The sequence below is a fragment of the Perissodus microlepis genome, chromosome 16, assembly GCF_051167445.1.
Source record: "Perissodus microlepis isolate ML-2025 ecotype Zambia chromosome 16, ASM5116744v1, whole genome shotgun sequence".
NCBI lineage: Eukaryota > Metazoa > Chordata > Actinopteri > Cichliformes > Cichlidae > Perissodus > Perissodus microlepis.
Window position 1 is genome coordinate 9,713,252 of NC_140476.1, and position 26,136 is coordinate 9,739,387.

The following is a 26,136-nucleotide window of genomic DNA, read 5'->3' on the forward strand; positions in this document are numbered from 1 at the left end:
TTTTAAAACATAATTTATTAAAAAAATAAACGATGGATGGATAGATGGAATTCATATTAATTGTATTCAACTATATGTGTATATATCTATAGCTAAAGACCACGTGTTGGTTTTATTCCTTGGGCAGAATCCTACAATTAGGTCCATAAAATCTGTGCTAAGAAATATAATTTTTTTCATATTTTGCCTCAGTACACCACCGCAGTTAAGTTGTAGGAATTACAGCCACTTTTATACATAGGCCCTCATTTTCAAAGGCTCAAAAGTATCTTGACAATGAACTGAAATGACCAGGTTTAGGTGTGGGGTAAATCGATAATCTGGTGCATTCTTAAAAACAGGGAATGCACTGGCTAGCTTAACAACATCAAAAGGACTCCAGAAACATGGAATTCTAAAATGTATCGTTTCCAAGTCTTGTTTATAACTTAAGAACACTCCAGAGGAAGTAGGTATATTAGTCTACAATGTAGAGATGGCAAAATGCAGACCACTGGTTACACTAAAGAATAGGAAGCAAGGCTTTTTCAGAAATTTTCTGAAACCCCAGAAAACATTGAAAAGTCCTGGAAAAACAAAAACAATCTTTGAAAACTCTTTGGACAGATCAAACCAAGATAAACTTGTACCAGAATGATGGGAATGAGAATGTTTGCAGAAGAGAAGGAACACCTTATGAGCTGAAATATATTCCATCATCTGGCAAACATAGTGGAGACAGTGTTATAGTATGAGCATGTGTGTCTGCTAGTGGAACTGGACCAGTAGTATTCTTGATAATGTGACTGCATAAAGAAGTAGCAGGATGAATTCTTATGTGTACAAGGCCATTCATTCAGATTCAGTGAATTGAAGGTTCTTTACAATGTAAATGGGTAACGACTCAAAAAAACAAAACACAGCCAAACAACCCAACAGTTTCTAAAAGCAAAGAAACAGGACACCTTATCAACATATTTAGCTAGCTTCAGCAGACAATGTGTGTTGGTAAGAATGTTAGATTCAATGTGTAGGTTGAACAGTATTTTATTTAGTCTGGCTGGTAGAAGAACAGCACACAACACAGGCTCTAAGGTAGGTAAAACTCCCAGAACTCCAATTTCCCAGCAAACATATGCAGACTCAATTATTTTTTAAACTTGTTTATAACTTCAGTTTTGGCATAGAGACATTAATAACGGTCACATGTTCATGAAGTGTGATTAGCTAATACCTCACAACTTTAACGGGACCTTGGTTTAGGTCGAATTGTATAATGCATGAACAACAGACACATCTTTTAATCATTTACTAAGTGAACGGCGTTAATTATCCTTTCAAAATAAGATTTAAAATCTGTAGAGAAAATCTGATAAACTAAAACACTTGAAGCCAATTACACCAAATGTATTAAAGATTTATCAACAAGAGCTAAGCCATGAGGAAAGACTAGATAAATATCAAAAACAAGTGCTGACAAGACTAGTAGAAATTTAATCCTGTTTTAACCAACAGCATCAAACATTTACATGTGTTACTGAAAAAACAGAGTGAGCTTGGGTATCATAAACAGCAGCACCATTAGAGCTTAGCTTGGCAGCAATACCAGCAGACACCATGACATTTCTCATCAGTAAATGTGTGGTTGAGATAAAAAACAAATTGTCAGTAAATTAAGGCCTATTTAAAACCGTGTGTCACCATTTTCATTTTCTTTTCTCTAAAGCAAGACACTGTTACCCAGTAGGATCAGCAGCCCCGTAGCTTACTGACAAATACATAAACACCCATGTGAACGGAGCCAAGAGATCAAGCAATGACCAAGAAAGCACAACATACCTTCTTTTGACTCTGTCAAAACAAAACAGAGAGTCTGGGAAATAACTGTTGACTGGGTAAAATCTTAATCATTTACATCTACGTATCATTTACATATACATATACTTATAATTAAAATTCTGTCTTACCTTTTAAAAAAGTGGCATCCTTTTTTTAAATAATTAAGGAATTTCTTTTGGGACTTTTAAACAACTGATGTTTGATGCATGCAACAAGCCCTATTCCCCTATCCTTCACACTGACATTCATACAGCACCTACTGCATACATACAAGGCTTTCTCTCTAATAGACACAGTCACCCACATGGATTGATGCATCGGTGCAGTCTGGTGACAGAATAAGCCCAAGACTGAACCGCTGACCACTATTGAACTGTTTCCAATTCACTACAAAAACAACACTGTTTGTAAAAACGTATAAATTAAATATAATTATTCATTCTTATAGATGGGATAGATGAAGCATCATCCTTTGAGAAATGGAAAAAAATGCAGAAGTCAACAATCAAGTCAGTGAAACTGTTCAACTTTCTAATTTAATGTAACATATTTCACAGTATGAGGATTTTTGTTGTTTTGTTTCAAAGTCCACAAGGTGCGCAGCAGGGAAGGCAATTTTATTAATTTTGCATCTTGCTTGTTGTTCACCAAAAAATTCTTAAAACAGCATCCACAGACAAACTGCTTAGCACACATAGTGCATACAGTGTAGACCCCAAGGCCTTAACAGAATTAAGACATGTGTTATATGGAAAGTGAATATAGTACTTGATGTCTCAGCATTTGGTGGTAAACAGTTGGAGTTTTGATGAAATTCAGATATCTCTAGTAATTATAGATCCAATTTGTGTTTGCCTTGGGCTCAGCTTTGACATCTGTGAGCTCTCAGTGGCTATCTCTCAGGGCATCTTGTGTTTAGCAGTATGCTACAAATAGTGGTACTCCTACATCAATGAGAAGGGGTTCATCATTTCATTAGAAAGGTTTTTGGGTGAATTTATAATTATGTTTAAAAATGTGGGATATACAGTGGTGTGAAAAAGTGTTTGCCCCCTTCACGATTTCTTACTTTTTCTGTATGATTGTCACACTTAAATGTTTCAGATCACCAAACTAATTCAAATATTAGAAAAAGATCCCCAAAAGTTGATTCTGTTCATCTGGTTTTCAGTTTTCAGTGAGAGAAACATTTCATCACTCATCCAAGTGACTTCTCCAGTCTCAGTTGAATGCAGGTTTCCCCAACCTTATAAACAATTCTTTTGTATAATGACTGAAACCAGCATCACTGACAAGATCTTCAGTGGTGCCTTCCTGCAGAAGGCACAGAGTCAGCTGCTCAATGAACGGGTGAGACAACATTTTTTTTTTTACCATCGATGTGCTAAAATCAAAAGAGGCGCGGATCTGACAGAGACTTACAATGTTTCCAGATGAGAATACTCTTCAAAAGGTGTTTGACTTCACTAAGAAGGCTCGTCTAGCACAGAATGAAAGTCTAAGACCAGGCAACAAAGGAAGTTTGACCCGCTTGTTGTGTGTTGGAAGCACCAGCAAAATACGGAAATTCTAAGCGTCCAGACGAGAGAAGGATGCCGCACCGAGGATGTGGACAAGTGGGTAAAAAATTTGTCTGACAGACAACTCATCCAAGCAAAGAAAAACATCCTTGCAAAAGGGTTGCTGTGACACAGAGAAAAATCCCGCTAGTAGAACTGATCACAGCCACAGAAACTGCATTGCTGAGACAGGCTGAAACTTTCATCTGCAGCTGCTCTGCTTCCACATCTGCAATGTTGTTGTTTCGAATTGCTAAGCCCCCAGTCTATTTACACCTAGAGGCCAGTGCCCACTCTTTCATCTTTTGCCATCTTACAATGCTGTGATTGCAGCCATTCCCCAACTGTTTGGAATGGTACTCATGGCCATTGATCAATTGTAACTGATCAATGAGCTTTGATCAGTGGTTGTTGATCAATGGTCATGACAGTTTGCATATTAATGGGCGGACATTCTCCTTCAGGATGTTTGGGTAGAAAGCAGAATTCATGTTTCCATTTACCACAGCAAGTCTTCCAGATTCTGAGGCAGCAAAACAGCCCCGGACCATCACACTACCACCACCATATTTTAGTGTTTGTATGATGTTCCTTTTCTGAAATGCTGTGTTACTCATAACACCAGATGTAATGGGGCACGCTTATTCAGCTTTTGTTTCATCAGTCCACAGAGTATTTTCTCAAAAGTCTTGGGGATCATCAAGATGTTTTCTTTATGTTCCTTTTGCTCAGCAGTGGTTTTGGTCTTGAAACTCTGCCATGCAGGTCATTTTTTGCCCAGTCTCTTTCTTATGTTGGAGTCATGAACACTGACCCTAACTGAGACAAGTGACGTCTGCAGTTCTTTAGATGTTGTTCTGTTCTTCTGTGACCTTCTAAATAAGTCATTGATGCACTTTTGGAGTAATTTTAGTTGGCCACTCCTGGGAAAGTTCATCACTTTTCCTGGTTTCTCCATGTGTGGATAATGGCTCTCACCATTGTTCATTGGAGTCCCAATCCCCTAGGAACGGCTTTTTTTAACCCTTTCCAGACTGATAGATGTCAATGACTTTGTTTCTCAGCTGTTTCTTTGGATTGTGGCATGTAGTGTTGCTTTTTGAGATTTTTTAACCTGCATCAGTTTTTCAGATAACTTCTATTTAACTGACTTCTTCATTCAGCAGGTGTGGCAGTAAGTAATCAGTCCTTGGTGTGGCAATGAAACTGATGTCAGGTTTATAAAAATGTGGTCAATCACCGTTAATTCATGATTTAACAACGTGCGGGTGATCACATTTTCACATAGGGCCATGTAGGTCAGGATTTTCTTTCCCCTTAATAAACACCATTTAGAATCTGCATTTTGTGTTTACCTGTTTTATCTTTGTCTAATATTTAAATTTGTTTGATGATCTGAAAGATTTAATTCTGACAAACATACAAAGAAATAAGAAATCAGGAAGGGGGCAAACACTTTTTCACACCACTGTATATACCTGTACTCCACAATTAAAAATAAGTGTATATATATGAGACACTTATCATGCTGGGGAACCCATACTAACTGTAATGAAAATGAACCAATAAACATCATATGTATGCAACTTTAAAATCTCTCCTAATTTAAAGCTCTCCCTCTTGTTTCTCCTATTTTCATAGCTGACAATATGTCGAGGCTTCAAGATGGAACTTATTTCAAGAAAATGAGAGAGACAGCCATGTATTGCCAGTGGTGTCTTCACTTCAGTCTATGGCCAGGCACCCTTGACAGAAGTCACGTGTTTCCTGATGCAATGTTTAAAAAAAAATACTGTCAGTTTTGTATTTATAACTCCACGTTCTCTGAGGGAAGTGACAAACACATAGTGTATTTCAAGGAGACATTATATATATATATATAAAATACCATATTTTTCATGGCTAAAAGTTACACAAGCTATGTTGACAATGTAAAAACAAATTTTTTCGTGTTTGTGGTCATTTCTAAAACACCGGTTCATGATAACTGTTATCAAAAATTAAGGTTGGCTATGGTTTAAAACAATAACGTCAACAAAAGATTTTAGATATGTACTTCATGACAGTAAACATGATATTTGGTTGGAGGCCTTTTGGCATAGATTTGGCAAGGTAGTTAAATTTTGGCAGATATTGACAGCATCTTGCAGTTGCTACAGATTTGCTGGTTGCACATTTATGATGTGATTCTCCTATTCTCCTATTCTCCTAGTGTGGCCACTACCAGCTCCACCATCATCATTAAGTTTGCTGATGACACCGTCGTGGTGGGCCTGATCTCTGACAACAACGAGACGGCCTACCTGAAGGAGATTAGGAATCTCGAGAACTGGTGCCAGAGGAACAACCTCCTTCTAAACGTCAGTAAGACAAAGGAGTTGATAGTGGACTTCAGCACTAAGCAGGAGAGGAACTACCGGACCCCCGTCATCAACGAGTGCCCAGTGGAGAGAGTGGACAGCTTCAAATACCTCGGAGTTCACATCACGCAGGACCTGTCATGGTCCTGTCACATCAACACCGTGGTGAAAAAGGCCCAACAGCGTCTCTACCACCTCAGACGCTTGAGAGACTTCCGACTGCCCTCCAAGGTGCTCAGGAACTTTTACTCGTGCACCATAGAGAGCATCCTGACGGGAAACATCTCAACCTGGTTCGGGAACAGCACCATGCAGGACAGACGAGCTCTACAGAGGGTTGTGCGATCAGCTGAGCGCACCATCCGCTCCGAGCTCCCTGACTTGCACTCAATCTACAGCAGGCGGTGCTGGACCAAGGCCAGGAAGATCGTGAAGGACCTCAGCCATCCCAACAATGGACTGTTCTCTCTGTTGAGGTCAGGAAAGCGATTCCGCTCCCTGAAGACCAACACAGAGAGACTGAGGAGGAGCTATAAATATATATTTATATTTATATTTCTTCATACATTCTTATATATTTCTATACTGTGTATTTGTGTATTGTGTATTTTGTTGTACAGTTATTTTATTTTCAACTTTAATTTATATATTTTATCTTATTCTTTCCCAGTTAAATTTACCCTTCATTCTAATTTGTTGTTGTACAGTTATTTCATTTTTAACTTTAATTTTTATATTTTATTTTATTCCTTCCTAGTTAAATTGACCCTTTTTAATTTTCATATTTATTTCCTATCTTATCCTTTTTTTTCTGTTTCTGTAGGTCACGAGCAGTTGTGTAAGCATTTCACTGCATATCATACTGTGTATGACTGTGTATGTGACAAATAAAATTTGAATTTGAATTTGAATATTCCACCACATCCCAGAGGCGCTCTATTGGATTGACATCTGGTGACTCTGGAGGTCAATTGAATACAGTGAACACAAAGACATGATCCATAGCCTATGGTTTGTCAAGAAAATATCCCCCACATCATTACACCACCACCAGCAGTCTGAGGTGGATCCCTGTTTTACCGTCCAAATGCTGCAGCAAAAATTAAGACTCATTAGACCAGACAAGATCTTTCCAGTTTTCTTTTAGAAGATCTTCTTATCAGTGGTGAATTGTAGACTCAATATCCTGTTGATAGCTGGTAGCTGACAGGAGTGGCCTAGGTCTTATCCACTGGGACTGTCCGAGCAAATGACCCACCACAACTCACTTTGGAATAGGTGGGTCGATTTGGGAGATGGAATGTGTCCCATTGTGCTGGATGAGGACTAACTTGCATTATTTCAGTTAATGAGTTTCATACAGATGTACTCGCTTTTTTTGGTAACCTGTAACTGAAATTATACTCAGCTTGACCTTGGATGTTAGGTACATACTAATGATAGAAAGATAGATATGCGCCCATGCATGTTCACATTTTGGTCTATCTCTAATTAATCTAAACATAGTTTTGCTATGATTTATATACAGTCAGTGTTACAGCTGGATCCATACATGGATAAAATCAAAAACATTGGCTAGTTGTGACTGAACAACTGCTGTTTAGGGGTGGCGTTTATCAAAGTGCAAACAAGAGTACCGAGTTTTTAGTATTCTTCAACATGAAGTTAATTCTTTACTTACTCATTTCCCACTTGTACACCACAGCTTGGGGACTTTTTTCAGTGAGGGTGATGCATGCATTATTCATCATGATTAACTTGTTCATGGTCATTCATTTATCAGTACAAAAAAAAAAAAAGAAAATATATACATACATATGGACTTTCTCATTAACAGCACACTTTTGAGTTTACTTTACAGAGCAGCTTCTGCACAGCCTTTTTGACATTGTAGCCATTATTGCTCATTATTTCCATCATGGCTCTCTCTCTCTCTCTCGCTTTCGTTTTCCTTCTTGCTCTGACTCTTCCTATCTCTATCTCTCCCCCTATCTTTTGCTCTCACTCAGCCGTGTGACAAGAAGATGATTTGTGGCATGCTGTAAATTTTATAACTGTCGAGCCAATCACTTCTGGCTGGGGCTCAAGGGGAAACATCTGCTGGTAGGTGTGAGGCTAGACTTTGGCTACAGCGATTCACAGTTCAGAGTCAGCGACAGGAGAGCAAGTGTTTGTGAAAGAAGAGAGACCAATTAGGATTGAGAATTTTTGTTGTCGTGAAATACTCCTAACAGACATTAACTAAATTTTTACAAATGTAAAAATAGAGAGCAATGGACGATAGTTACTTTAGGACAAAGCAAGGATAAACCAGAGGATAAATCTTTCTTTGACATCTTGTTGAGACCATTTAGAAGTTTCCTCATTTGACATAACAGGAGGAAGCACCCTCACAGCTCTATGCCTACAGAACTAGCACAAAGGTTAGAGTATCTCTCCACCCACACTTTGGACAGATGTACTTCACTTTAAATGGCCAATTTAGCAATGTTAACAATGAGCCCCACTCCACAGTCTGGATAAATCCATGAGAACATGGGCAACAGTGAGCTCCAATTTAAGTGTTGAGGGTTATTACAGGGCATTACAACAGGGGCCATATAGACCTTGTTAGTGGGCACTTAACCATCTGTACACAAATCTCCACTAGAACACATTAGAATATTTTTCACACAGCCATGCCTCATCTCCATACTGACCTCTACAAACTAAAGTGTCCTTTCAAGCCCATTCAAGCATAGAGGCAGCATTCATAAAACACTTCCCCTCTTTAAACCGTGACCCCACGAGAGATGTGCTGTCACAAAATATTCAGGGCTGTGCAAAAAAACCTGACTATGGAATATCAAAAGCTCCCATCTGTCCACTTCCCTCCTCTCTATTCTCTCTTTTTTTTGTTACTTAATTTTCTTCCATTTTTACGTCAAGGAAAGGGCATGTCTTGCAAGGCCATTGATTTGGCGACTCAAAACACCAGACAATGAACTGATCACCCCAGAGTCCCTCTGCCTAAAGGGTAATAAACCTTGTCATTGAAATGTGAGCAGAATTCATCAAAGGTATCCTAAAAGCCTAAATGAGATGTGTCAAACACTCACATGGAAACTGCAGCATGCACCGTACAAATGTTTCCTGTATAAGATAGTGTGTGCCTGCGTACAGCAAGGAGAACACTATTAGCACTAAGAAAGTATTTGTTTCCACATTTAGCATAATTCTGTGTTGCATGTACTGCAGAAGTACACGTGACTTCCATTATTTGTTATTATTAATCTCTGGCTCTCTTTCACGGTCTGTCTTTTCTTCTGTCTTCTTCCCATCGCCTCCAACCAGTCAAGTAGATGGCTGCTCCTCCCTGAGCCTAGTTGTGTCGGAAGTTTCTTCCTGTTAAAAAAGAGGTTTTCCTTCCCACTGTTGCCACATGCTTGCTCAAAGGGGGTTGTTTAATTGTTGGTGTTTTTTTTCTATTATTGTAGTGTTTTTACCTTATAAAGTGCCTGAGATGACTGTTGTTATGATTTGGACCTACATAAATAAAACAGAATTGAAAACTGTATTATCCCTGAAAATGACCAAGTCTGAGAAAAAGGAACTTAAATAAGCAGCAAAAGAGCTGATGAGCTCATTTCTGTGTGGTTTTACTGTGTCTCCTTGTGTAAATTTTATTGTAATAGTTGAACGTCCATAATTGTTATTAATAAATATTAATAAAGATCAAGCAACAAGTGAATACGAATTCCACTTTGAGGACAGATTCATAACAAACAGTTACCTTTCAATATTTGCTTTTTCCTCTTGTATTGGATTCTATACACTACATTGGTGCTAGCCTTACCTGGTTCTTTAAATCCAGTTTGGGACATGGTCGTCCTCCATTGAAAGCTTTCTCTCTCAGCCACTTAGACCTGATCTTTAACCCGCTGCCACAGGATGCACTGCAGGGGGACCAAGCTGACCAGTCACTGAGCTTGCAGTCTATGGGGCAAGGGATGTGGCAAACCTCCACAATGTAGCCTGGAATTTAAATTGGCAGACAGAATGGGCAGGGATGATTCAGACTTGGTCTGCAGCTGCAGTGCAGATCACATTAATTGTGTCAGACAGTCACGCTACTGGCAAGTGTTACCCCAGACCCTGGACTTACCCACCGTGAGACCGAGGGCTAATAAACTGACTAATGAGCATTTTATTCCTATGCTGTATAAGCTTTTTACAGTGTGTTAAAAAAATGTTGTTCTCTGCGTTTGGTTTTTAGCTAGACTTACACAGCAAGGCTTCACAAGGAAACGACCATATAGGACAGGGGTAGGCAACTCCAGGCCTCGAGTGCCGGTGTCCTGCAGGTTTTAGATCTCACCCTGGGTCAACACACCTGAATCAAATGATTAGTTCATTACCAGCCCCCTGGAGAACTTCAAGACATGTTGAGGAGGTAATTTAGCCATTTGAATCAGCTGTGTTGGATCAAGGACACATCTAAAACCTGCAGGACACCAGCACTCGAGGCCTGGAGTTGCCTACCCCTGATATAGGACAAAGACTTACAGTTGTGTTTTAGTCACTGACACTTTTCTTTCACATTAAAAGTTAAATTGCTCATACTCTCATCAAATTTCATCATCAATTTACTATATACAGTGAAATAAATTAGAGATATAATCTTTGTTGCATGTATCTAATATAATGTAGTATGTTTATGAAGGATCCTCATTATTTTTAGCTAAAATGTGTAATTTGTAGGCATATCTCAATTAGTCCTACCTGACTCTGTACAGAGTGCAGGGCTAACCAGGTTCTCCTGCTGGTTAATGCAGGCAACAGCCCTGTAGCGCAGACCTTGGCCACACTCCTTCACCTCTCGATGGCTCATCCAGCCCTGTGATGATCCCAAGACCGAAGGATCAGGGAGTATGCAAGCAGACCAGTTCCCACAGGGCTGGGACAAAAACTCATCACAAGGACATGTCTCTGTCTCCTCCAGCGGGTGCAACTCCTTATTCAAGCAGGTTTCCTTTTTTTTGCTACGACCTAAGCAGAAGATGGACAAACAATGCAAAATTACTGAACTGGATGGGCAGAACATGTTTTGTAATAGGACACGAGGACAGCTTTTTTCCACATTAGATAAGAGTCTTGAGAGATGAATGTATAATAAGGTGTATTGTTTAACATAAACAGCAGTTACAGTAATTAAAAAGTGTTCATTAAATGTAACAGAATGTATTTATGTTAATAAATTTACAAAGTCAGCAGGTGAGAAAACTAAATAACCAGTGTAGCTATTCGCTGAGCGTGAATTAATTTGCACCATTATAACTGTGAGGCTACTTACAGGCACATTGCAAGTCCGCTTGCTCTCTTAAATCCACCATCTCTACTCTTAACAGACTTGTATTTGAGCCTTAGCTAGTAAGATCACTGTTTCAGTTCTTGTGGGAATCATTGCCTCCCTTTCACTGCTGACTCCACAAGGCAGTGAATTGCTTTAGAAGCTGGCTTAAAGTTTCATTATTCTCACTCACATTTAAGCCCAAATCATAGTTATGTGCAGAAATACAGTATATTCTCTAAAGATGAACTAAGACAATGTAACCAACTGTTAAATCTGCCATCATACAATAATAGAGCATAAGGCGTTAACATGGAGTGACAGTAGCTGTGTTTTATTGTATAGTTATCAAACGCTATTATGTAGTATTTATTTAAATATATTTGTATAATACTACATTTCTTTCCTCTTACGAGTGATTCCACCACAAAACACTGCAGTCAAATGGCAGGCTTTTCCCATTATATACCACAAACTGCTGCAAGGCTGGATGTAAACCAATTTACTCAGTAGGTCATCTTTTGCGATTCTGGTCTAAGTTTGTTGTGTTCCTTTAGAAGAAACACAGCCGAGGCAGTAAAAAAAAACCCAGAGGCAGTAAAAAAACAAAAAACAAATAAAATCATAACCAACGAAAAACACTTATTTGTTCCTTTTGTCGTGTGACGCCCAAAAAACCTCATTGTATAATTGGTGCTGTTCGCAAATGTATTATTGCTTAATTTCTCCATTTATTTTAAACCCCCTTGGGGAAATGGTGCATGCTTAGTGTCTGTGTTATGACACTACAGCTACAGCGAAGGTTAGACTTGACTAGAATTGCTTTACCATACTACTTAGACAATATTAAAATGGACAATACAAATAAGATTAGTGTTCCATTCAGCTAAAACATAATTTCTATATTTATAACCTGTTGCAGCTCATTTGTATGTAAATGCACCATAGTTGAATATAGCACATTCGTGCACTGTGTGCTACCGTGAGGAGCAGGAAGGATAAAAAGTGCTGCAGCATTGCAGTGTTCTCCCACCGAGCAGGGAACACAGAAAGATCTGTCATTTAAAAATCTCTTGAATGTGTTCTGGTAATTCTTTTACAACCATGATTTCTCACCAGCACTTAGTGGTTGCTGTTTATTATTAATAATGATCAAAAGAGCAGAGTCTTTGATTCAAAGGGTTGACAATAGTGGAGAAATGGGTGGACAAAGCTGCACAGACACATTGTTATATCATTAATCTGTAATGTTCTGCTCAGCTGTTACATTGCAATTAAGTGCTGTAATTGTGTTTGGAATGCCTACCTTCCTTCAGCCTGTCTCTTCTTGTTTTATATCACATAATCATTTTTATAAATTTGCCTTTTGGCAAGCTTTTTTAATTGTACTCCAACAATTTATTTATTTATTTTTTCCTTTTTTACAGCATGCTTCCTTACAATCCACAGAACACAGCGCATCTTATGGGTTGCCAAGTTCTGGTACGGCTTCTTTTAATAGAGACTGTGGCACCAAAATGAGTCTAAGAAATGAAAGAGGATTTAACTGAAAACATTTTACACTATCATCTGTCTTTATCACTGGGTATTAGTACATGGGTTAAGCGATATACAGTGGATTGAGCACGAGTATTTTCACAGTTATTTAATGTTATTTATAACAACAGTAGTAATACAGTGGCTGGAAATGCCACTTTCAATATCTGGACAGGCTGAACAGATCCAACCCTCAGAAGTCTACCTTATGATAGATTGTCTGCTGTGTCATATGATAACATAACACCTATAAATATCCTGCTTTCAGTGATGCATCAGTTAAAATAGAGAAAAAGATTAAACAGTCCCATCTGTTATCACCTCTTCATGTACTCGTCAGTACTAGAGAAAAATTTAATTTGACAAGCCCACTGCCCCCCACCCACACAGCTCAAAGACTATAAAGGGACAATTCAAGCAAATGGAAGACAAAACGGTTACATATCTTTATATTTCATCTTCTTGCCATTCAAAATGAAAATAAAAATGCAATTTAGGTCATAATGAGTCCCTGACATTGTTTTGTGTGTTGCTTATTACATTAATATTAATATCATTTTGTGTGTCCCTTAGGTTTGGGGTATACTGTGTGTAAAATTAATGTGTTTAGGGGTTGCTGTTTTTACCAGAGAATCTCCAAACTCTGTTTAATAATACATCAGATCTGCAAATGTGAATCCCTTCTGCCAGCTTAAATGCACTGTTAAATTGACTATGCTGAAATGGAAAAAACACTATATTGCAATCATGTTTACCTCCATGTTAAAGTAATAATGACAATAATAACAATGATTTCTGTATAAGGGGCGATCGTGGCTCAAGAGTTGGGAGTTCGTCTTGTAATCGGAAGGTTGCCAGTTCGAGCCCCGGCTCCGACAGTCTCGGTCGTTGTGTCCTTGGGCAAGACACTTCACCCATTGCCTACTGGTGGTGGTCAGAGGGCCCGGTGGCGCCAGTGTCCGACAGCCTCGCCTCTGTCAGTGTTCCCCAGGGCGGCTGTGGCTACACTGTAGCTTGCCATCACCAGTGTGTGAATGGGTGGATGATTGTGTATAGTGTGAAGCGCTTTGGGGTCCTTAGGACCAAGTAAAGCGCTATACAAATACAGACCTTTTACCATTTATAGCACGAAATTAGCATTATAAAGTGCTCCACAGAAATACAGAATAAAGGAACAAACTAATAAAAGAACAAATTGGCTGCTACGCAAGCCACTGAGTGTTTGTATTATGTAGAGACAGATACATTACTATAGCAACATTGACAGTGTATTTAGCAAAACAATGTGTGTGCTGTGACAGTATGATGATATCTGAAGACATGTTGCTAAGGTGTGTAATGTCTATCACTGCTTTCCTTTCTAGGTGATTTTAATGCTTTACAGTAAATAGACTTGAAGAGACTGACCCAAAATAATTCTGGTTATATATATAAAGATGAACAGGCTCCACTGTACCTTAAAGACTATCTGAAGAGAATAAATCTCTGTCAAAGTGCAAATTTACTTGAGACTGCTAGTTTTTAAAATTAGAGCCTGCCCCAAAGAGCTGCCTCTAAGTGTGGATTCAGAAAGCAGAGACCCTCTGTACTTTTTTCTAATAGCCACTTAAGTCTAATAACCTACAAAGTGTACTGAGATTACTTCAGTTTCCTGGTGTAGTATGACATATTTACCTTATGTGCTGTTGTCTGTTACACACAGAAATGTACTGTAACAGCACCTCCAAGCAAAAAAGGATTCCTCAAAAACTATCAGGAGACTTTTTAGTGATTAACATGATGAGGTTTTTTTCTTTATACATTTATACATCAATTTTCCTTCACTCATTCAATTCAGAGTCATGGAAAAAAGAAACCTAATTTAAAAGTCTTGCTTTAAAAGGAAGAAAATTCAATGTAACCTGCTGTACAAAGAACAGATGGCATTATATTATTTGTAGGTTTATGCAGTACTGCTTTTGAGGTGGTTATTTTCTTGTTGTTTGGTTAAAATAAATCCTGTTAGTCCCACATGAATAGAACCATTCAACACTTTAATGAATTGCATTCCCCCAAGAATAAGCAAATTGCTATGTTATTGTTACAATTAAAGTAAACACCTCGTGCACTGATGAAAGCACTATAACAGAACTCCTTGACCCGAGCCAAATGGAGAGCTCACAAACACTCACAACCTGGTACAAGAGTTGCACTGTGGTTGTACTAATCCTGCTATGCTTGTGCACCTCTGTTTATTTTGTGGATCCTGGGTGTCTTTAGCTCCCCGTGTGCCCAGTCAGTGAGCAGTCCATCTGTTTCGTAACATGATTTGATTGCAAACATTCCTTATCGAGTGTGAACCCACTGCCGTCACAGTGCAATTCACCAACAATCTGTTCTGATCTATACCACTGCTGGTGGTTGATTGAAAAGTGCCAGTGCAATATCACTTCACTGGCAACTTGACTTTGCAGGCAAATTACTAGTTAAAGATCTGCAGGCAACACAAAGAGTGTGATATCTAGCTTATTTTAATATTATGCATTTTGTATAGAGATTTTTCCTCTAAATCTTCCATATATAATGTGTCATAACCTGATGCTTCTTTAAAGCCATAATATTATGCAGCATTATCGAACAACACTGCCAAGCATTTGGATGTGAAAGCACACCTTTGTATGTTCTGACACCCAACTGTTAAATAATGATGGCTGTTCCATTGTTGATGCTGAGCCATGCCCCCCTATTTCATTTGCACCTGTCTTTAAAAAATACATGAATTTGGCTTGTGAGATAAAGTATTTCCTTAATATTTACTGATTGGTTTATGCATATTTGAAAAGGTTGAATTGATTCATGGCTTACGTATGTTTGTTTTTTAAATGTCACCATAAACACTGGGAATATATTATATTTTTTCACACTGATTTTGACTAAAATGCTCTGACTCTTTATTCTTGATATTTTTTCAAAGCAAACCTAAGAAATAAAGTGTTTGTACAATACAATAAGAGTGCATTACAATGTTTTTGTAATAAAAAAATTCAATATGTGTTAAAGCTGCTATATAGCTTGACTGATAGACTTTATATTCTTACATATAATATTAACTTCCTCAAGTTGCAACACTTAAAGTGAATTATTCATGTCATCAGTCCTACAGTGGCTGAGTAACAGTTGTCATGAATGAAAAAGTCTGACTGTTCAGTTTGTTGTCTGGCTCTCTAGCAGCATAATATTAAAACTTTTGTTATGTTATCCCAGAGTGTGTAATAAATCCTACAAATTTTGTCCTTTTGAATTCCAGCCCACTTCATTAAAACATTTTACCAACACACTTCTTAGCAAAAATTTTACCCATTAAACATAAAAAGTCAGGTCAGCTTTGCAAAGAAACTACTTCAGAATGAGTAAAAACAAAAGATCTTGAACATTAAAATCATAAAAACTCACAAAGAAGAAAAAATACAAAAGAAAAATTATGAAATGAAATCAGCTTCTAGATAGCCATTGACCATCAGAGCGAGCATATTTCAATAAGCGCCTGTCTAAAATGACACACAGGAGCTACTTAGAAGGCTCAGAGTCAGAGCGGTTGTGAAATGCACACTAACAATGCCGGCTAAATCATTGAAATGCAGTTAAGGTCTTCAGGATACTCGCACAAACACTGCTCTCGGATAAGTGGGGGAAATAATTCACAGAAGGTAATGTTTGAATACTCATTCAACACTCAACATTCTCCTGGAAAATATAGCACCAGCTACTACTGAGCACTTAAAAGGAAAGTGCTGAAAAAAATGATGATTTTCTAAAAAAAAATTTTCACCCAAGTTAAATTCTGACAAGATACTGATTCAGTTTACAGCGGCATAACAATAATTATTTATTATTTATTAACATTTATATTATTAAGACATTGGTGTATTTATAAAACTAGAATATTATCATTCCCTAGAGTTATTTTTTATAACGGGTCCAATTTTTCAGTATTTTACTGATGTATGAAACAGACCTTCAGCATTTACTATTAAGGTGTTATTTATTCATAGACACATGAGTTAAAGATGATATGTTCAGAATGTTTTCAACAACACGCGGTAATCCAATGCTGCTAACGATAAACACTAAACAAATCTGATGCACATCTATTCACAACCAGGCAGCCAAATGGAAATGAGTAAAATGATAATGTGAGATGTCCCAAAAACACTCAGCAAAAGATGATGGTGGTGTTCAGTATGCAGTATACTGGTGGATCGTATACCATCATAGTGATAGAAACAGACATTCACACCTATGAATTGTAAATATCTATGAAATGTAAATATCTATAGTGCGCCTAATCAGCATGTGTTTAGACGTTTGGGAATTACAGCACCTGCAAGAAACCTATACTGGGTGAACATGCAAATTCCTCACAGAGAGGCATCAGCCTCCCTATGGACAGTTTCAGGGTGTTTAAAGTAACAGTTCTAACAACTGAGCCGATGCTGCCTTAATGTGGAGTGTCATATACACTCCCATCTAACTGAAATGGATTGCTATTTTTGAAGCATGTGATATATAAAGTCAGAGGTGTAATAAATTAAATCTGCTACTTAAAACAACATGTTTGTGTCCTTTAGTATATAAGACAGAGGGCAGGGTAAGTGTTCAGAAGCTGACAGAACTGTAAACAGTGGGTATGGCTGTTTACGGTTCGTTTTATGTCTTTCTCCTTTCAAGCACAGCCTGTTTGTGAACATAAGTGGAATGGTACGAACTAAAATATGAAAAATAATGTATACAGAGCTTTACAAACAGCTTTTATTCTAAATAGAGAATTATACCCACCAGCCACTTCATTCATAGATAGATCTTGCTACTACTGGTTTGATCTCCCATTGTGACTTCACACCTACCTTAGTTCTATGTGGCACAGATTCAACAAGATGCTGGAGATGTTACTCAGAGATTTTGGTCCATAATGACAGTGTCACACAGTTGCTTTAGATTTGTCAGCTGCACATCCCTGATGGGAATCTCCCATTCCATTACATCCCAAACATGCTCTATCAGATCGATATCTGGAGAATGTGGAGGCCAGTGGAGTACAGGAAACTTACTGCCATGTTCAAGAATTCACTTTGAGATGATTTGAGCTTTGTGAAATGGAGTGTTATCCTTATAGAGGAGGCATCGGTCTTAAAGGGATGGACATGGTCAGCAACAATACCAAGGTAGGCTGTGGCTTTTAAATGATGCTCAGTTGTTACCTGAGGCCCAAAGGATGTTGGGAAAATATACCCCAGACCTTTACACCATTACACCACCAGCCTGAACTGTTTATACAAGCCAGAATGGACCCATGCTTTCATGTTGCTTATGCCAAATTCTGATGCTACCTATAAAAATGTTGCAGCAGAACTCATTAGACCAGGCAACATGCGTCCAATCTTCTACTGTGCAAACTTGTCAGCTACAGTATAACATGAGATTGTAGTCTTATTTTACTATTGCAGCTGACAGGAAAGGGACCTGGTGTCGTCTTCTGTTTCTGTAGTGCATCACCTTCAAGGCTTGAAGGTTGTGCATTAAAAGATGATTTTCTGCTTACTGTTGTCTTTCTGTCAGTCCAAAGCAGTCTGGCCATTCTCCTCTGATCTCTGCAATAGCAAAGGAACTGCCACTCACTGGATAATAGTCAGAATTCCCCGTGTGGCAACAACAACTATGCGCCATTCAAAGTCACTTCAATGACCTTTATTCCCCAATGTGATGTTTAAACTTCAGCAGGTCGTTTTGACAATGTCAATGTGCCTAAATGCATATTTACATTAGAAATCAATAAAGTGGCCATTGAATGTATATTTGCTTTTGCAAGTTTTCCACCCTGTTTAATCTGTAATGATTAGAGGTTAGTTTTTACATTGCCTTTTGTCACTTGGATCTCCATCAGTGTATTACAAGCCTAGTGTCCTGGCAGGCCTAAGTTGAAGCCGCCCAAACATGATTGTCTGTGTTTCTTTGTGTGTTTAAATATAAATGTTGCAGTTGTTAAGGTAGCTAATGCATTTTATTAGTTTACTTTTAATAATATGCAATATTAAAACCTTGTAAAAGCAAACCTAGAAAGAAATGTAGGGATAAAGATACGAATTTTAGTTCTCTGATGATATTTGTCCACTTAAGTCCACTAAATATAGTTTACGGTGATCTAGATCATAGATACCAATATGTGGTTAACCGTTTGGTGCTTCATGGCGTAAAGTACATAAAATACTTTTTTTTTTTTTTTATAAAGATTTATTTATTGCCTTTCCATCAACAAAAAAAATTTAAGTGTATAATAGTAATGCATGTACATCGTAAATGAATAATGTTAGGAGAACATATAGATATAGTTATATATACTCTCCCATGTAAATCATTCAGATATTATTACAGAAGAAAATGTATGCATGTATACCCATATATACACATAAATACATGCATACATACATATACATACACACATACATACGCATACATACACATATACACATACACATACGCACACATATATATATACACATATATATATATATATATATACACATATATATACATATATATATAAATAAAACAAAACAAACCAAAATAACCCCCCCAAACAAAACAAAAGAAAAAAACAAAGAGAGGAAAAACAAAAAAAAAACAAAACAAACAACAACAACAACAACAACAAACAAAAACAAAGGTTAACAGATAGTGCTCCAGAGAAAAAAACAAACAGGTATAACATAGTGAGACATTAGGTTTAAGTGCATTGTTCCAGGGCTTCGGGCTGAAGTTTAGTCCAGGGGTGTCAAGTTAGTTAGAGAGGCATCCAAATTAGTGGTTGCAATGATAAGCTGCGTCCTCTTCAGTTCCAGTCCATTTAATTTCACATCCCTTCTCCTGTCCTTCTATTTAGCAGTCCAGCACTCGCAGGCTCCCCAGGTTCTCTTTAAGCTGCAACACTACTTCTCCCATACAGGTTAAATGGATAGAATCATTTCTGTTCACTATCAATCATTTCCTCACTTTCCAAAAATAACAAAAAATTTCCCCACATTTTTTTAAAGGAAGCATGTTTACCCTTTATCACAGACGTAAGTTTCTCCAAAGCAAGGGATTTTGACAATGTCGATAACCAAGTTCTCGAGTGTGGTCTACTAGTGGATCTCCATGATTTGGCTATGCTGTATTTTGCCTGTAACAGGCAGAAGATTGTGGTTTTTTGGTTAACTTTGCTCAGCTGGATTTCAGCGGGGAAGATTCCTATGATGCATAGTTTAGGACATAGATTCAATTTGACACTTGTAATATGTGCAATTACTTCTAAAACTTCTTTCCAAAACTTTTGGATTTCTGAGCATTCCCACAGGCAGTGCATCAGTGTGCCTTTTTCCCCACATTTAACACACATGTCCGGAGTTTTGGGGTCAAATTTGTTTAATAATGTTGGGGTGATATATGTTCTCATTAACCATTTGTACTGGATTAGTTTAAATTGGGTGTTTATAGATTGTGTTTGGGCTTTCAAGCAAGCTTTTTGCCATTCCTCTGTAGTTATTCTACACTCTAAGTCTTGACACCATGCAAGTCTTTCTTTTTCTGAGGATGTTTGAGAGCCATCTCTGAGGTTACTGTAGAAGCGAGATATTAAACCCTTCTTTAGCTGATGGTTTATTGCTATGTCCTCTAATGAGTTTAGAGTGGGCAATGTTAGGGATTTTTGGGTTTTTGAAATGAAGCTTCTGATTTGAAGAAATTTGAAAAAATGTTTTGTTGGGATGCCAAATTTCTGTGTCAAGCCATTGAAGTATAGTAAGGTGTCCTTGTCAAATAGGTCTGCAACTTTGCACAGGCCTCTGTCGGCCCACATTTTAAAGCCCAAATCTTTCCAACCGGGTTTAAAGGCCCTATTGCCCCAGATAGGTGAGAATTGGGATAGTGCTGGCGTTTCATTTTTAAACTTGAAAAAATACATTTTAAAGTTCCTCCCTGTCTCCTGCCACTCACTGAGTCTTTGTGCAGAGCTCTACATGTGCGATCCCTCTGTTCAGTTTACAGACAAGTATAATGCTTGCCACTGGTATATGAGGCTGGTATATGCTTCACCAGATAAAGGTAATTCAAAATACAATAGTAAAAATACATTAAAAATTTAAAAAGTTGACTAGATGGGAACAGAGAACACTGAGAACACTGAAAGCACTGGTTGCTTAGTACTCATTTCCAAATTCGACCTTGATTTTAATGTCCTTTATCCACCTGTATCCTGTCAAATATCTTCAAATGCTGCAATCATTCTGAGAAAATTATTTCACTGTCATCCAGACAAGCAGACATATAAAATTCTTCCAGTGCTCTCAAAGCTGCCTTTCTAATAGTTCCCACTAGAGTAGCTGTCTCAAAGATCAGATTTTGCCATGATGAGACACACAAACAGACAGACTCAACAACTGAAAACCATCCAAATTCTTCTGCCCTGGTACCTATAGGCACACAGACACCTTTGCTATTGGATGACTGACCAATCTAATACCAACGTTAAAAAGGATAACACCGGCTGCAATGACTGTATGCTGTAGTTTACAAACTTCCTTATCCTTACACTTGGTAAAGAAAGTAGGATCATTTCCAATCAAATGTCCAGATAAATTTGGTGATAAAAAGTGATAAAGACACAAATGAATTGAAATATTCACATGTTCTGACTGCTATGAACAGACAAATATGCTAACACACTTCCCCATGAGCTAAGCTTGATTTCATGTGGTGGATTATAAGAGCAATATAGAAGGAGACAGGACATGTTTACTGCAACCCCTCCAGCAACAGATAAAATATTAATGTAGACAAATAGTATCCTGCCTGGTCTGAAACCACAGCATGTAATTCAGATTTTGCCATCTGTACTAAAATAAGAGACTACAAGCTGTGAGGGATCAAATTTAGACGTGACATTAAACTACAGGAACTGTGTGAAGTCACGCTGTAACAAAGTGCTGGAAAAACACATTTGAGTTTTTACAGTATTGTACATTTCTTCATAAATACATTTAAAATGCTATATTTGTTTAGTAAATTTTAGTGTCACTGAGTAATACACTGTACTGCCCAAAGTACTCACTAGTCAGCCTTAACACAATTGACATCAAATTAATCCATAGGGTTTAATTTGATGTTGGCCCACCCTTTGCAGCTATAACAGCTTCAACTCTTCTCGGAAGGCTTTCCACAAGGTTTAGGAGTGTGTTTATGGGAATTTTTGACCATTCACCCAGAAGTGCATTTGTGAGCCCTGATGTTGGATGAGAAAACCTGGGTGACAGTCTCTTAGGGCCTTTAACACATCTCAAAGGTGCTGAAGTCAGGATTCTGTGCAGGCCAGTCAGATTCTTCTACACCAAACTCATTCATCCATGTCTTTACGGTCCTTGCTTTGTGCACTGGCGCACAGCAATGTTGGAACAGGAAGAGGCCATCCCCAAACTGTTCACATAAAGTTGGGAGCATAAAATTGTCCAAAATGTCTTGATATGCTGAAGCATTAATAGTTCCTTTAACTGGAGCTAAAAGGTCAGCCCAACAACCCCGTCCACCAAACTTTGCAACTGGCACAATAAAGTCAGACAAGTACCATTCTCCTGGCAACCACCAAGCTCAGACTCATCCATCGGATTGGCAGATGGAGAAGCATTTGTCACTCCAGAGAACACATGTCTACTGCTCTATATTCCAGTGTCGGCGTGCTTTACACTATCTGACACTTTGCATTGTGTTTGGTGATGTAAGTCTTGGATGCAGCTGCTCTGCCGTGGAAAGTCATTACATGAAGCTTTTTACACACTGTTTCTTGAGGTAATATGATGGCCACATGAAGTTTGGAGGTCTGTAGTGACTCATTGTGCAGAAAGTTTGCGACATCTCTGCACATCAGTGTCTCTTAACCCCACTCTGTGATTTTACTTGGTGTATCACTTCATAACTGAGTTGCTGTCATTCCCATTCACTTCCACTTTGTTATAATAACAGTAATAATGGATGGTGGAATAATTAGTAGTGAGAAAATTGCACAACCGGACTTTCCAGTTCCACAGGTGGCATCCTGTCATGGTACCATGCTGGAATTTACTGAGCTCCTGAGAGCAAATGTCAGCTGTTGCAAATGTTTGTAGAAACAGTCTGTGTGCCTAGATGCTTGGATGTTATACACCTGTGGCCATGGAAGTGATTGGGACATCTGAATTTGAATGGATGAGTTTTTTGGAATGTTTTTGGCAGTATAGTGTGCGTGTAGGTGTACACTGGCAAGCTACATATATTTTGATTGCTGTCAATGTTGTAATGAGATTTTAAGCACAAACAACACACCTGTAGCAAATAAAGACTTCAGGACATCATTCATACTTATATTAAAGGCAGAAAATTTGCCACACAAGCTGAGATCTTGCCACAGTTCATTTGTTTTCATTTTTTTTTTCAGATTTCAAAGTTGTTCTACTCTTTTAAACTATAATTTTGTAATTAACAATTAGTTAAAGTAAAAACAAAACAATAAAAAGCTGTAGAAGTTGGTCAAAAGTTGGCAGTGTTCTACTCAAATTTTACAAAAGAATTTACAGTAATAGAATATGAATAAATAAACAAGACTCATTAGTTTGAAGTAAATGCAGAAGGACATGAAAAATGTTCATTAATATTGTAATTTAATGTAAAAGTGAAACAATATAAGTTTTTTTTATCTTTCACTAATATGCATTAGGTCTGAACTGGTATATTCTGACTTAAGAAAACTGCCACACGCTCAGACATTACAAAAGCTTTTATCCTCTCTGCTTTTATTTACTTCCAAATTGACTACCAGCCATATCAATAAAAATATAAAACAACAATGTGAGAATGCTTGACCTGAGAACACAATCCAATTGTTCTACCAGCAAAGATGAAACAGTTGCCTTGAAATTGCGTGTCTCACAATCCGTGAATAACGAGTCTTTACCTGCAAGTGAGCGCTTTCGTATTCGAGAGCTGCCACATCCAGCACATTCAGAGAACTTGGACCATGCAGTTAGAGTGCAGTCATCCTTGCAAGCCACCCGACACTCTCTGATCTGAGGGGGCAAGGGACCAGCCCATTGTAGGCACTCTGTCATATTGGCAGACTCTCCACTCTGCCCAACACAACTGACTCCTGCAATTACAAGAATGCCATTTCAGTTATACATTGCACAAATGACAAGCCATTCTTCATCAAGTCGAAATTCAGTCGTCGCTACTGTAAAATAGTCTTCGAAAATTCCTACTATGCCTCAGAAAAGGTTCACAGTTTTATGTGAGGTTGCTTGGACTGAAGAAAGAAAATGCCTCCACAGTGCAGCCATAGTTAGAATATTCTGGTGCAGCTTTCATGTTAGCATCAAGTGAAATGGTAATTCAACCTTCAAGCTCAACACCATTATCAGACTTCTTTAGATAACTATAATTTATTGTATAAAAACAGGACATTCATAATAAAAGCTTAACATGAAAGGTTAATAGCTTTGACAGAATGATCTACATGTTTTAAAATGAAATTATTGGAGCCTGATCAAACAGGGATAGAGACATTACAATTCAGCAATGAAGCAACAATATGTGCCAGGGTGTGCCATGAATTATTACATTAGCTGCATAACAAAAGCAGACGTGTTTTTTTTCTTTTACTGATAGTGGGTCTAGCGCTCAGTTGAATAGAAGAAACATTTCACAGTCTAGCCTGTTACTTTCCTTTAGACATAAATAAACGAATGCAAATAAATGGAAGATGTAAGAGGTGTCTTTTTCAGAAAATGCAACAGCTGGCATCATCAAAGGTCAAGAGCAAAAGGAACAATCAATATAAGGGATAGATCAGAATGAGTTTTTAAAAGCTGTACTGTGAGACTGTATTTTACTTTAAACAAACATGTTTCAACATGCTCAATTAACAGTAAGGTTAATATTTTGATGCTTAACAGGTTTAATATTAGCAATGCTTTAGCATATCAGTATTACATAGTAATAAATCAAGTACTTTTCACTGAAAATGCCCAATCCTAACCCGCAGGCAGGTTAATGGCTCACCAAAAATAATAGTTTCCATTCCTTTGGGTAAAGGCCAAGTTAGCATGTTATCATGCCCAAAGAAAAAATAAACAGAAACCTAACAATATCACACTTTGCTGAAATAAAATGGGTTAAAGATGCTTTCAAAAACTCCTTTGAAGAACTGTTTATGATTTGCTGACAGACAGGGAAAGATCGTAATTACAATTATGACAAAATAAGACTGGAGTCTGAGACAGTAAAATTGGAGCTTACTTGACAGGATGGCTTTTAGCACCCTCAATCATTGATAATTAGCATTTGTGTAACTTAATATCCTAGCATGGCAAACCACACATTAAGCACAAGCAATGATGGTAATGAAGTTTGAGTTAAATGGTGTATCAATAAATATGTTTAGACAAATGTTGCAGGAATATTGATATTTTATAGACAGTTAGTTATACACCTAATTATCTAATCTACAAAGGGAACATATTATGGAAGAAAGCACATCCATTTGTTAGAAATGCATGCATGACATTTAAATAAAGTAAAAGAAATAGATTGTGTGATAAGTGCTTTTGCAAATCAAATAGCATAATAATTTAAACACTACCCAGATTTAAAAACAAAACAAAACAATAAAACAAAGTAAATAAAACATCTGAATTACAATAATCAACACATCTGCTGGCTGATAAAAGGAATGATTTGTCCCTCCCAGATTCATGAAACACATTTTCAGACACTGCACACAAAGTAGCTGCATAAAAATAGTACTATGTGTAGAGTTTTAAATAATAAAAAAAATGAAGTTAAAAAAACAAAACAATGCCTGTGGACATATTGGCTCGAGTTTGCTGGCTGATGGAAGGCAGAGGAACATTTTTAGCTTCGCCAGGTTCTGTTAACTGTTGAATGGACTTTGACGCCTTGAAAAAGGAATCCTTGTAGATAAACAAACAAACTGCACAGGGCATTATAATGTTCAAATACTTTGCACTGTCACTCTGGGATTTAAATAAATTATTGTTGCCAGTGAGGGGAACTTCTCCTCCCGCAAGACCTCCGAGTCTTTGAGGATTCACTGATCTACAAACATGCGTTTAATCCATTGTATTGATTTGTATTTGACTTTTAAATTTTGCCCTCTGACAAAAACTGTTTGGTTTCTACATGTCTGCTGAAAAGGCGTGGGATGGTCATTTACATACGAGGCTTCTGCACAGGCAGCACAAGGAGGATGGCAGCTGTTGTCAAAGTGCATTTATGTAATGGTCAAATGCATAGCTATACAAAAGTCTGCATGTTTGTCTATAGGTTAATTCTGTAAGCCATCAAACACTTAAGACGTGAGAATATATTGAAAAATAATTTTTTTTTATGTCTTGTCTTTTAGCTAGTCTCACTGAAAACCTAACTATGTGATCCCCAGAAGCTTCTTATTAAGAATACTATCTCGTTGTCATCTTGT

The 26,136-nt window shown here is 37.7% G+C and overlaps 1 protein-coding gene across 2 annotated transcripts in view; it reads right to left on the reverse strand.

The window, feature by feature from the left end:
* thsd7ba (thrombospondin, type I, domain containing 7Ba) overlaps positions 1–26,136 on the reverse strand; it is a 185,870-nt gene that overhangs the window by 34,452 nt on the left and 125,282 nt on the right. For both annotated transcript variants that reach the window (XM_084954740.1, XM_084954741.1), the window contains exons 14-16: positions 23,596–23,787; positions 10,499–10,765; positions 9,573–9,751 (exon numbers count right to left, since the gene is read on the reverse strand). In XM_084954740.1, the coding sequence (XP_084810866.1) occupies positions 9,573–9,751; positions 10,499–10,765; positions 23,596–23,787 (638 nt within the window). The remainder of the gene's footprint in view (positions 1–9,572; positions 9,752–10,498; positions 10,766–23,595; positions 23,788–26,136) is intronic.